At 38.3% G+C, this 13,653-nt stretch overlaps 1 protein-coding gene across 3 annotated transcripts in view; it reads left to right on the forward strand.

Annotated features, from left to right (window-relative positions):
- EPHA6 (EPH receptor A6) overlaps positions 1–13,653 on the forward strand; it is a 362,947-nt gene that overhangs the window by 267,528 nt on the left and 81,766 nt on the right. For all 3 annotated transcript variants that reach the window (XM_058825149.1, XM_058825150.1, XM_058825151.1), the window contains 3 exons: positions 6,392–6,500; positions 9,207–9,277; positions 11,166–11,291. In XM_058825149.1, coding sequence (XP_058681132.1) covers positions 6,392–6,500; positions 9,207–9,277; positions 11,166–11,291 — 306 coding nt within the window. The remainder of the gene's footprint in view (positions 1–6,391; positions 6,501–9,206; positions 9,278–11,165; positions 11,292–13,653) is intronic.

Genomic DNA, 13,653 nt, shown 5'->3' on the forward strand with positions numbered 1-13,653 from the left:
AAAATAACAAAAAATATTATATGTCCTGCATTTGATAAAAATCCTCTTTAATCAACCTTAAATTGTAGCATCCTTCAGCTCCCTGCCAAATGAAATATCAGAATTTGTTAATAGATGGTGCTATAGCAAGAAATCAAAATTAAGTTTTTTCTTTGATAGCCTAATTACAGAAAATTAATGATTCATTAGCTGTGACATGTGTATGTCAATGTCCTAAAACACATTGTCCTTTGGCAGGACAGTGTCCTGGGTGAAACACTACCTGGGTCACTTCAGTTATAAAGTTATAAAGGGTAAAATAGCTACATCATCACCAGCAGCACTAAAACATTTTGGTGGGATTGCTGAAGGTGGTGCATGAGGGAGAGAAGAGCCAATCTGCAGTAGTAGTGGAAGAAGTTAGTTATTAATGCCTATGTGCTTTTTGGGAAGCACCCTCACTTACTGTACCACAGACTGAGGCAGCCACAGCCTGGGGAGCTCTGCTGTGAACTCTTCTCCCTGCTGCAAAGAAAAATAAGTGGAGCATCCATAAGAGTAAAATTTGTGTTTTCTTTTTGATAGGAAATGGAGCTACCTAGGATAGTCATAAAAATTCTCCTCAAGGAAGCAGGAATGGATGAATGGATGCTAACAGGCATTTCTCCCCTTTTTAAAGCCCAGAACTGTGCCTGGGAAATGTGAAACCTTTCCAAAGCACAGCAACCACCACTTGTGACTTTGTTTCTTGTTGCCATTTTATTCAGTCTCTGTTTCGGCACCTTACAGGCAAAGCACTGGTAGCAAAGCTGGCAGGTTTTCATGCACCCCAGCACACACACAGCTGCCACTGCTGGGGCTTTAAATTGGAGCACAAACCTCACTTGTAGCTCCTGCTTTTATCTGTCAGAATTACCAGCTATCTGAATCACCACAGAAACACTCTGCTCCTTCCTAACAGAGAATGAAATGTGTTCTGACAATTAAGAAAAACATTTTTCCTAGGGCAGAGATGCTTTAATCTCTGACTGTAACCACTCTGTTTTTTTTTTTCTCCTCTCTTCTAACCAGCTGGTTTTGGAATATCTTTTTTGGGTTGGTTGATTTTGTTGGGTTCTTTTTTTTAATTAATGATTATTTTTATTTTTTTCCTAGAGAAGTTTTTTATTTACATTACCTCAGAGGTCCTTTTGCACAGAGGAATTTTTAAAATATTGGACAATTTACAGCTTTTGGGCAGTTTTCATGCCTAAGCAGGGCTTGTTCTAAAATCAAGGTATTTTGCTTCTTGTCCTTCTCATCATTAGGAAAAAATAATCTGCAGGTGGAATGGTTGGCTTGTTCTGAAAGGGACCTAAGGGACAAAGTAGCATTCATGCACATTTATGCACTGTGTACTTTTGCTTGGGCTGGACAGAGTAATAAATGTGAATTTGTGAATGTGAAATGTGAATTATGATATTTAATCCAAAAGCAGTGCAGACTTTGTATACTTTAAATTATTAACAATACATTTCAGAAATGCTAATGGAATACCTGATTAGGTGTTTTATAAAGTTGAAGACTGTGAAAAAATAATTGGCTGAAACTGCAGTCTTGATGGATCAATAACTTTAATTTCTTTACCATAGTCTCAGGTGGTGATTTTTGTGTATTGCCAGAAAATTCTGCTGAATTTTCACATTCTTCTCCGTCTTCCTACATCCAAAAAATCTATCTCTAACTTTTCATCCTCAAATCAAGCTATTTTGGGTTTGCCACTTGATGTGACTCCATTCTTTCCAGAACTCCAAAGCCCAAGAAAAGGGTCCTGAATCATTGATTCCAGTGCAGGTTTAAGCACATGCCCTGGTTCATGCCATGACAGAGAAGCTATCCTAAGGATTTTTAGAAAAATCTATAGTATTACCAATGCAAAATTGAGTTTTCTTGGGTTTTTTATGATTTTTAATGTTTTGACAATAGTAAATTGAATTCCTTATTGAAACAAAAACAAATCAGATGACACATATCTCATATTTAGAAACTTCTTGTTAGATGTCTCCCCACCTCTGCCAAATCCTACTGTTCGTTCAGTATTAGTCAGCTCTGGATACCAAAGAATGTCTCATTTAGTCTTTAATGATTTCCTCGGTGTGTTTAATACTTTTAGCCATTTTTTCTTCACATTTGATTTTGGGAATCAAATCTGGTTGCACCACTGCATGTCTCCAGAAAACCCAGACTTCACTTCTCCTCTGCATTTCCTAAACAAGAGCAACATCCTCACTGAGATCTCAAACTGGCTGCACAGGCTTTCCATGTATCCACTGGCCAGGAGGGATATTAGGGGGAAACACTTTGAAGAAGTATTTCAAGTGGATAGGCACCAAAAAGTTTTACATTCTTATGCTAGTGACAGTCCCTTTTAGGTTCACCTTTGCCTTCTCATTTCCCCTTTGGCTGGAGCCCATCAGCTCACTGTATCACAGGAACTGCACAGGAAATACATTTGCACTTGTGAAAATGTAAAGGTTGCCCTAATGAGACTTTGTGTTTTTCTTACCTGTTGTTCTTAAGCACTGTTGTTTACAGTGCCTTGTAAATCCCCCTGACAGCCTGTTCCTGTCTGTTAGAGCTCCAGCACTCACTGTCCACACTTATCAGTCTTGCAGCTGCTCACTGTTATCAGTCTGGCTGTCTTGCTGTCACTTTTTTATCTTCCAGTCTGCTGGAGGGTCTGATGCCTGATTGATGTCAAATTGAAGTGGCCAAGGGATGTAGCTGGGAGACAGAAGTGAGCTGTCATTGGGGCTTCCAGCTCTTTCATACCAAATACACCAACTTGTAAAATGTTTTGGAGAAATGTGCTCAAAGAAAGAGCAGAGCTGAAAGATTCTCTCTGGTTTTCAGCCTCTTGCACTGGGACTGAAACATCTGCACAATTTCTTCCAGTGTGCCCAGTGAGGAAAAGAGGAAGCCTCAGGGTATTTCCCTTCAGCCCAGAGGGGAGGGAAGCTGCTCCTCCTCCTTACATTTGGATGAAGAAGGTAGAGAGAAGGTGAGACAGGGCATGGATGTAAAAAGTGGATTGTAGGGGCAGAACTGACACCAGGCTGGATGCAGAGGGGATTTCTGGGCATGGTGTTGAGCAAGGAAGCTGAAACAATGCAATTAGAAACTTCAAGCATCATTTCAGGCATATAGCATGAGTTAAGCATGGAGAGCAATGGCAGTGAGGAGTTTATCTGGCTCTAAGCTACTGGGTGCATATATAATCCATGCTGTAGATTTAAAATCACTTGGACTAATCACATCAGTAGCAGGTAAAATGTGCTTGAAGAGTTATGCCACCCAAACATTGCAGTAAACTACTGAAACATCTTGGATAAGTCATATATTCTCCCTTTTTCTTGTCTTAACTACTCATTTTTAAGTGTTTTCTTTCCAAGTGAACTCACTTAGGAGACAGGTGGACTAAATAGAACCAGACTAAGCCGTCAGCCCAGTTAGAGGGGTGCTAAGCTCCCTGAGCTCTGCTCATGGTTTATGATAAAGTTCAGGTGCCCTGGACAGTGCAGAGACAACAAAATATTGATTTTAGCTATAGGAATGCTGGCCATATTGTCCAACATGAGATTCTGGAAAAAAATGCTGTGTACTTCTGTGATTAGATGCAGCACTCTGTGTACACACAAAGATATGAAATGATGTTGCAGGAACTCATTTCTTTTTTTGTTTTTCTGTCTTGTATGATCCAGTAGTTGTGAGGAGAAACACAGGGTCACAGACAAATATACACAGAAAAAAATAAGAAAGGAAAACCAGGAAGTGACAGAAAATATTCAAGAGCGTGCGCAACAGAAACAAATAATGCTCTTAGTATTTACAACTTCACCATAAGACAAAGCTGGAGAAATGAGAAAACAGCAGAGAGTTGAGAGACACATAGAATTTAATTTAGAATGGTAAAATTCTGTAAAAATTCTAGGTATTGAGAGTCTCTGATTACTGTCTTCTCAATGCCTAAATAGTTTTTTGTGGAACTTTTTACTTGTATGTGATAAGTCTGTGTACAAATATTTACATCATTTTGCCTTACCAGCCTCTCTGTCAGTTTTTAACAAATTCACATTTTCCAATTATTCTTGTCTGTCATTTGACATTTTTATCTGACAGGTAAATTAAGGTCATCTGGAAGTTTCAGGCTTGAAAACTCCTTGTAGTGATTTAACTACATGAAAAAAGAAATCCTCATGTCTTCAACTCTGTAAAATACAAACAAGAGAAACAGAATTATCACTTTTCAAGTAGGTAGAGTCTCAGCTAAAAATCTGTGTTGTTTACAGGCAGAAAGAACATAAATCAGTCTGAATTTCTCCCCTCTATAAATGTGACTTTGGTTCCTCATAGAAAAATGTATGTTATTAAATGGTGGATTGGTTTCTGTTTTAGCTGGAACAAAAAAAAAGAGCAGCTCCATCTAGAAATTATCCAGGACACATCTTCATCTTGGTACTTATGGTACAAAGGTGCTGCTGCTTCTTTGGGCCATGGAATCAGCCCCTACATTTGCACCAGGAAGGTTCCTGGGTTGTTGCTTTGGCAATGAATGTCTGTTGATAAAAATCACAGTTAATTTGTCTTTTGACAAATTTTGCTGTTAATTTTGTGCTTGTGTTTTGCTTTCCTCCTGCCAAATTCACTATTTTTGCACACATCTTCTTCCTATTAAAAACAAAAGGAGAGCTGCAGTTTGTCCTCTCCACTTCAGAGATGGGCAGGAAAGATTTCTCTGAAACCTTCTCCATGCGCAACTTCAAACCTTGCCTGACTTTAATAATCTTTGCCAGATTTAGCACAACCCTCACTAGTCTGAAAATTGTATTCAGCATTGGCATTGTTACTTGTGTGGCATGATATTTGTTATGTTGCATTTCTCCAACTAAACCTGAGCCTGAGTGGAAGGTAACACAGAGCTGGAATCCACTGCCATAACATCACTAGATATCATTTAACTGTTCAGTCAATATTTGCTCCATCATTTCTTGGAAGATGTGTATATTTAACTTTTCTGGCCACTGAATCCCTTGTAATTTACTGCCTGTGCATGCTTCCATCAAATTATTTGGACAGAAAGCTAATGGCAGAAACCTAAAAAGTTTGTTTTGCTGAAAATTGCTCTTACAAAGCCAGTTTACACCATGAGTTTTTAAGCCACACGCAAATCTTGTTAGAAGCCAAATGCTTTTCTAGGAAACAGTGTTTTATGAGGCTTTGGATAGCAATGTGTTCATTGCATTGAGCTGCATCAGCTACAAATTGACACAATATCACCTGCTGAGCTTTCTAGACAGCAGCCTGGGTGATTTCCTTAAGCTTTAATCACCTGATGCCTGAAGAAAGCTGAAAATTTCACTTATTGAATTGTTTGCAAGTTTAGCAAATCAAAGTTGCTTCCCTTATGTAAAAATTATTCCCTTTTCTCCTGTATTTACTCCTGTTTTCAGAAGCCATTGAATTGAATTATTTATTCTTCTTTCAATACAATGTTTAATTTCCCATGGAAATAGTAAGAATTGGGTAAATGTCATGTGGTGTAAATGTTCAAGTGGAACAGAGTTTAACAAATAAAACTTTGGAGTCACAAGACAGGAGACAGAAAAAAGGAGCCTAATTCTTTTTCTGCTCATGTAGTATTTGGACAGTGAGGACCACCTGGACTATAAGGAGGTAAATACTCCATGTAAAAATTTAATATTACACACTACAAATTAACAAAATTAGCAAGTGAGTGGATCATTTCAGGTGATCTTTTTAGCTCCTAAACATCCTACAAAAAAACAGAGAGAAAAACAAGAGGCATAAGCATTTATTTTTTTGTCAACTACAGTGTTGCTAATCACCAAAGCATGTTATGATAAATTATGTGTATTTTGTGACAATGAAACTGAACAGCAGACATGCTGAAGAAAATGTGTAGCTACAAATTAGGTGTGGGGGTTTTGCTTTTCCTTTCTCCTGAACCCAATTTAGTATCTTCACATACCCAGCACTGCTGCTGACTTCACTGGGACAGGGGGATGGAGACAACTTCTGAATTAGGTGCAGGATTGAGATAAGCTAAGGAAGAAAATACAATTTTGTGTCCAAAATCCTGTCATGTTCAAACTTTAGTAAATTGCAAGTGTCTGATAATGACAAATCCTCCTTTCAGAAACCTGCAAACATCTTCTCCCCCCATCCTAGTTGGGATATGGATTATGGTTTCTTACTTCACAGACACATTTGCATCTGATGCCCTTGCTGAACACTGAGGAAAACATTAAAAACAAATTGCAACATTTGACCATTGAAATTATTTCAGCCATTCTCCAAAATCCCTGGATGATGGATGGAGCATCAACCCCTTTTCTCTGTGCTTCTCTTTCAGCTTCTGATATGGCTGCAGAGCAGGGACAGATTCTTGTAATTGCCACTGCTGCTGTGGGTGGATTCACTCTGCTGGTCATCCTCACCTTATTCTTCCTCATCACTGGCAGGTAATGAAAACACTGTTCTCATATAGTCCCATCTAAAATTAAGAATTTAAGAATAATATTCAAGTCATTAAAACACATTTTCAAGAGCTACAATTAGGGTTAGACAAGGTGGAATATCCTCTTTGTTCAGCACTGGTCATACAGTTCTTTTGTGAGTGTGGGTTTTCATAAAGACACAGTTTGGGAAGATAAGAAATTATGTGAAATCAAGAAGTAGTATGGGTATTTAGAAATAAGTTTCTGGACCTCTTGCCTTCAGAGTGATCATTTAAAAATGCAGTATACCTGCTGTGCCCTCAAGGCTCTGGCATTACATGGAAAAGAGAAAAATAAAAAGAAGGAGAAAAATAAGGAAAAAATCCTCACAGTGTATTTTACAAAATCTCATAACTATCAATTGCAAAACTTTAGGTAGTGCACTGCTCAGATATCAACAGAGGGTGCTGCACTTTTAGATTTGTAATTACACATCTGTTTTGTTGGTATAGCATTACCTCTAATTTGAACACAAAGTGAAGTTCTATCAGTGCGGGCCAGAGATTTTTTTGCGATAGCCTAAACATGGCACTGCAGTAGCTGCCATTATGTGACTTAATGTTCTCTATGCTAAATAATAAAACCAGTTAAATCTAGCATTCTGGTGAAGGTAATGAGAGCAGTTAACCTTGGAACATATTGTGGCCTTAGATAATCTTAGAGGCTGAGTAAATATTCCTGCAATTACTACAGAAGGTGACAAAGAGTAGGATGTTTCAGAAGAGAGAGGAATTATTTAGACAGAGACAAATTTCCAGAGAAAATGATTGTGTGGAATCTATATGTGAAATCCTGAAACAGCTCAAACACTTCCTTTAGAAAAAAAATCACTAAACTTGGGAATGAAAAAAAAAATATGGAAATTGTTTTCTTTCTGTTTCTTCCTCCTGTTTTCTACTGTTAAGAATATCAGAGATTCTCTTAGCTTTCTACTGCCTTACTCAATGGGACCATTTCAATTATGTAAGATAGGAATTCATTTTGGTGTGCTGCTTAAATGCAGTGATAAGAGCATGTTCCACAGAAGACAGAGCAAGGAGATTTTGAATAAATACTCAATTTACTCTAGGACTGGAGGCAAATTTCAGCATGAAAAATGGCACTGGTACCCTACAGATGTGCTCTGCTTCACTGTTTAGAATTACCAATTTGATGAGCTGTCGAGTCTCAGGGCTGCTGATGAGCCTATTCAGAGTGGAGAGGCTGGGTGAAATGAGCACCTGCCTCTGCACTCTGCTGGGTCATTATCCACCAGGAGCCAGCAGGAAGCAGGGCTGTCAATTGCAGATAGGAATATGGAAGCAACAGAGGCTTCAACACACAGGACTGGGCTCCTGGCTCAGTTTCAGGACATGGGATGTTAAAGCTCAATCTGATTCAGCCTTATCTCCCATTGTTCTGCAGCCAGCATGAGCAGAGAATGAGGAGACTCCTCCACTGGTGATTAGTCACTGGCTTCTGTAGTCAAACTTTGGGGCCACATGGAATTTTAGGAGGATTGGGTGAATTTGAAGTCTTGTTTCTTTGCCTGTCCCCTTGGGCAAGCACTTGGAGTGTAAGAACTTGTGTTTAGGGCTCTGGACAGGTGGCACCCTACAGACCACTTGTTCAGGTCCTAAAAATGGCACTGGCATCCTTAGGGAGTCCCAGCAACTGGTGTTCAATCTCAGGGTTTCCACAGGGTCTGAGAATCCACTGGTTTGCATTCCCCCACAAGGGCACATCAGCTTTGGGAGTTTCTGCCCTTAATTTCCTCCTCATCACCTGTGTAGCAGTGAATGAACTTGTGACTGTTCCTACTGTGTTTTAGCAGTTTAAACAAACCATTGAAATGAGGTGGGTGTGTTCACCTATTCCTCCAAGATCTTCACTCTTAAAATAGGTTTACTGACTGTAATTATTTTTGTTTAATTTTATAATGCTGTTAATGTTCACACACGTCCACAGGCACTGCTGTTCTCCACAGGCATCAGAGCCTCAACAACCCTTTGCTATCCCTTAAACCAAAAGATGTCCCTCTAAACAGTAATTTTTAGGCTGCTCAGTGAGTGACAAAGAGCTTTAGGACCAAGAGCAAATACTTTGTTTTTTCTTGACTGAAACAGTTGGTCCTGCCTATGACCTCCTAAATCAGCATTATCAGACCTGCAGGTAGGCAGTGTTCAGCAGCTCAAACTACACAAAGCCACTCAGCAAAAGAGAAAAAAGGGGTCCTGATGTGAAAAAATATTTTCTTTTCTCATGAAACATGGGGAAGTCATTATAATTCTGTATGAAGAAAATGAGAGAGTATTTTACCCACTGTATATGAAAGTTAGTGGGATAAGGTTTAATTACTACAGGTCTATGTATGCAAACAGGAACACAGGAAAGTAATAATTTATTGAAGTATCAGAATTCCCTGGAGGAGTCAAACATAAAAAAAAGTATTACATCAAACTTAAACTCAGATAGTCGTTGTCATGCTAATCATTCAACCATGATTTGTTTTTCTTTGTTTATAATCTATTTGTATTTCATCATGCATATTTCCCTCTTTAGATTCATAAGTAAATATATTTCCAAAGGCAAAGAACTTAGCTTTCATAAAATTGCAGATAAAACTCGGTGTACATCTGTTTTATTCATGGCAAGTATTTTATATAAAACCTCGCTTGTTTTTCTTGAAAGATGCCAGTGGTACATAAAGGCCAAAATGAAATCTGAGGAGAAAAGAAGGGCTCATTTGCAAAATGGACACTGTAAGTAGTTCAACACTATATAATGTCTATATAATGTTTTAAATGAAGAAAGCCCACTGTTTCCTGAACACATTTTGCCCTTGATGTTTTAATCAGGTTATTTGAGTAGTTCCTTCTTGTCTGCATCATCAATGGTCTTTATTTTTGTTTGCAATTTCACTTAAATCTGTTATTGAAGGGATTTTTGGTATTCAGCTTATAATATTTAGCAGATTTTCAGGTTTATTTCTTTAAATTCTCAGTTGTTCTGGACATGAGATTTCTGCCTCAAAATTCCTCTCCTGGTGACTGTATGACTTATTTGTTTCTAGTTCTCTTTGGATTTAGGGATCTACACTTCCAGCCAGCCAAGAAATAAGAAGTGGAATGGGTTGTCTTCCCTCATGTTCCTGCTCACTGATCAGTACAGTGAGATAAAATCCTGGTGATCTCTCATGGGCAATAATTAGTTTCTATAGCTTAGTTTATATAGCTTAGTTTAGCTGCCTACTTTAAATTAGTTGCTTCACTGTTTCCTGTTAGAGTAACAATTTAAATGTATTTTTTTTTATTCAAAGGGTATTGCGCAAAGGGTATCAGATTTTATTCTTTCATCATTTTGATAACATCTCTGGAAATGCTATGATCAACACAGAAGTTACCAGAAGTAAAATATTTTTTCAGGTGACACCACTATATCGAGCCAAGTGTCTCTTGCTGTCAAGGAAGAGGGCACATTTGCCCATAAAGTATACTGCCTAGAAAGATGGTTTTGTCATTTGTTTCCAAGCATGGTCAGAAATAATGTAAGACAAAAACCCTCCTCCTGGAGAGTTTGATATATGCCTTTGAGACCGTGACTGAATTTGAAAAAAGCCTCACTCAGTGTCTTTCAGGCCAGGGTAAATGGTGACTGTATTTCATGTTGACACAAAGCTTCATCTCAGAGCCTTCCCATTCATTTGTAGTGATCTCAGCATCGCACTGGAGGGGGCAAGTCTCTACTCATATATGTGCTCCACAGAACCAAGAATAAAGAGGAATTACTGTTTTAGGCTCAGCTATTAACTGACAGGAGAAAGAAGGCTGAGAAATGCTTCATTCTTTTTAAAAGGATTTTCTGGACCCAGCTGCAGATGCCTCTCTTTGTCCTGATAAATTGATGGATTATTAGATCAACTTGAGTTTTCCAGAACTTAATCACAATATGGCAGCAGCCTAAAAGAATTCCCACACAAATAGTCCAGAAGAAACAGCACAAGTTCTTGAACATGCTACACTCAGGAACACAAGGGATATCAGCCATGCCAGAAAATGACAGCTTGTTGGAGCCTGCCAAAGCAATCTGGCACCAACCCACTACTGCCATGGCCATCTCCAAGGAAACAGACAGAAATTATCTTGAAAATGGATTTGGATATTTTTGTTGTCGTCTTGCACCTGGCTCTCTGGCTGTTCCAGCTGATCAGAAGAGAACAAAGCAGCACAGCCCTCCTGGACTCATCCTTAGAGAAAGGGAACTCAAAGATTCAACCTGTTTGGCAAAACAGGATGTTCAGCCATCTACTCCTAAATGAAGGGGGAGAACTAGAAACAACTGTTTTCAAAGCAAAGGACAGATTGCCTCAATTGCCCAAGGAGCAGCAAAGGGGAAGATGAATTGCTTTGGCAATAATCACTGTTGTTTTGAGGCCGTGCTTTTCCCCATATCATTGAGCCGCCACTTGGTGTCTCTGCAGAGCCTTTTTCAAGTGACCAGCTTCTTCTGTTGGCTTCTGAAATTTTAAACCTGGAAGATATTATTTTCAGTCCTTTCAATTATCTAGTAAAAAAAAAGTAAAGAAAACTATTGTTGCAATGCATGAATGTCAAGGAGTTCCTGATTCCTCTTGTTCTCTCTTTCTTGCAGTACATTTCCCAGGACTCAAAACATACATAGATCCAGACACTTACGAAGATCCATCTCTTGCTGTCCATGAGTTTGCCAAGGAGATTGATCCTTCAAGAATTCGTATTGAAAGAGTCATTGGGGCAGGTAAAACTATCCCTACTGTAAAAACATCTCTAGGCATGGCAATACTGCTTTTCATAAGTTTTAGGAAATCAATTCATTATCAGTTTTTGTGTAGGATTGATTTTTTGCCTGGTTTGTTGGGGCTTTTTTGTTTTGTTTCAGATGTATTCAAAACACTGTGTCACTCAGCATGTGCCATAGTTATTGTCATGGATTCTCAGTCACTGAGGGTGAAATTAGATCAGAATCTCTTTCTATGGGCATATAACTTCTGAATAGAGAAGACTGAGAAAAACTTTTTCTCAAATAGAAAACTGGAGGAGTATGAGGGAGGAAAAGGAGAGGCTGGCTTTGGATAGGCTTTTCTGTCTGGAGGAGGATCACTGGCAGAGAGGGAGAAGAGGAAGATCTGTTGATAAGATGTAGACAGTATGAAAGATGATGCCCTGCAATCCTTTTTTTTATATTGTTTCATATATCTTAGTCACTCTAGAAAGGAAGGGTATTTTACAGTTTAAACCCCTCATTCAATGATATGTTACTGCACTGATAACCATGGAAATATCCCCAGTGTTGCTAAGTGTTTTATGCACTAGAAAATGTTGTGGAATAATCCTAGAGAAATAAAACCAGTTGTGGTAGCAGACAGGAGAGAGAGAAAGTGAAAGAGAAAATTGTGTTTCACATTGCTGTCCATAGTGCTGGAGTGCCCCAGTTTACCTGATTGCTTGGGCCACATCATCTGCAGCTGGAGCTGTGCACCTCTGGAATTACGAGCCTGGGAGAGCCCCCAGAGGGCTGAGCTCTGCAGGGAACATTCAGTTTGCTTTCTTCTATTTCTTCCCTTGCTTCAGACACACTATAGATATTGATGTTTTAGATTATAAAGCAGATTGAGCCACATTCCACATCTGTGTAACTGCTGGTTTCAGTTGAATACAACAGACAAGGATTAATTGTTTTAGCTCAGATTAAAATTGTGTCCTTAATCTGAGTTTAATTCATTTATGAAAACTCTTCTCTCCATGCTTCTCTGCTTTCTTGCATGGAAGTGTGTGCTTTGACATATTTTACTTTTATGGGTTTTATTTTTGTGATTTTTATTTTATAAAATTACATAGGTAATTTGTCAATTTCAACAATATTCACCTAACAGGACTTGCAAACAGGTTGCAATGAAATTTAAACCCATTTCCATGCATACAAGATACAGTTTAAGCACCATGGCTGAGGCAGGGAGAGTACAAATTCCCACACAGTTCTTCAGTAACTGCTCAGGGACATAACATATCAGTATAATTCTCAGCAGTCCTAAAGATCTCTGTGCATTCTCTCTAATTCTGTACTACACATTTCAATTGGATAAAACATGGGTTTCTTATCACAAGAGAATTACTATTAAAAGATGTTTACAGTTTTCACCTAAGTGAAACCAACAATCAACATCTTCTCTTTTAACAAGTCAGTTAATAAATTCACTTCTAAATTTGTTCTGTTTTGACATTTTATTTTGGACATTAATTCTCATTTTTAATTTCTGTAACTTAAAATTTTTAAACAAAAATTATTTTCTTTCAAGAACCAAAATATTTCAATCTGAAACTGCCAAAGTAAAATCACAAATACTTGAAAAAACAAAAAAAACCCAGCATTTCTGGTCATGACATTTTTAAAACTGTTCTTCTCCTGAAAGCAGTTTCCAGTTTGTTTTTGCAGTGGAAAAAGTCATGTCCAAAAGTTCTTGATAATTTACTACTTGCAGTTCTGATGGCTGTGACATTCAAGGCAATTATTTTTAGTTAGTTTCTTTTCTCAGCTTAACTCCAACCTAACTCTGTACCCAAGTTATACTTTAAAGTATTTGGCAATTATATCTCACCCATACACATTTTTCTGCTCCATCTCTTCTTGCTGTTTGGTTTAAGGTTCAGCCCCTCTTCAAGGAATGAATTCCCAGAGTTACTTTATCAAGTCTGTCTTAAAATTTACAATTATCCTCCTATATTCTTTGTTAAAATGTTGAAACTCAAGGAAGAGACCAACTCTTCAGTTTTTCCCAGAGCATATAATATTCTTTACATGATCTAAATCTCCTGCAAGTTCTCCCACAAGCGTAAAGACTGAAATGGGGAACTGAGTCGAGCTGTATTTGGTGCTGTGACCTTTCAGTTCTATCAGCAGCCTCTGTCTGTGCTGTGAGACCTTTGTTCTGATCCCACGCAGTAATACCAGGCTGCACATCAGAATTTTAAGTGACTGAATACTCCTGTTTCACTTTCAGTATCACATATGCCCTGCTGAATGCAGAAAGGGATGTGTGGTTTGCACAGATTAAATTTCTAGACTGCTCAATTAGCTCCTTTTTGTATAATATACAGGAAGG

This window comes from Ammospiza caudacuta, chromosome 2, assembly GCF_027887145.1.
Source record: "Ammospiza caudacuta isolate bAmmCau1 chromosome 2, bAmmCau1.pri, whole genome shotgun sequence".
Classification (NCBI taxonomy): domain Eukaryota; kingdom Metazoa; phylum Chordata; class Aves; order Passeriformes; family Passerellidae; genus Ammospiza; species Ammospiza caudacuta.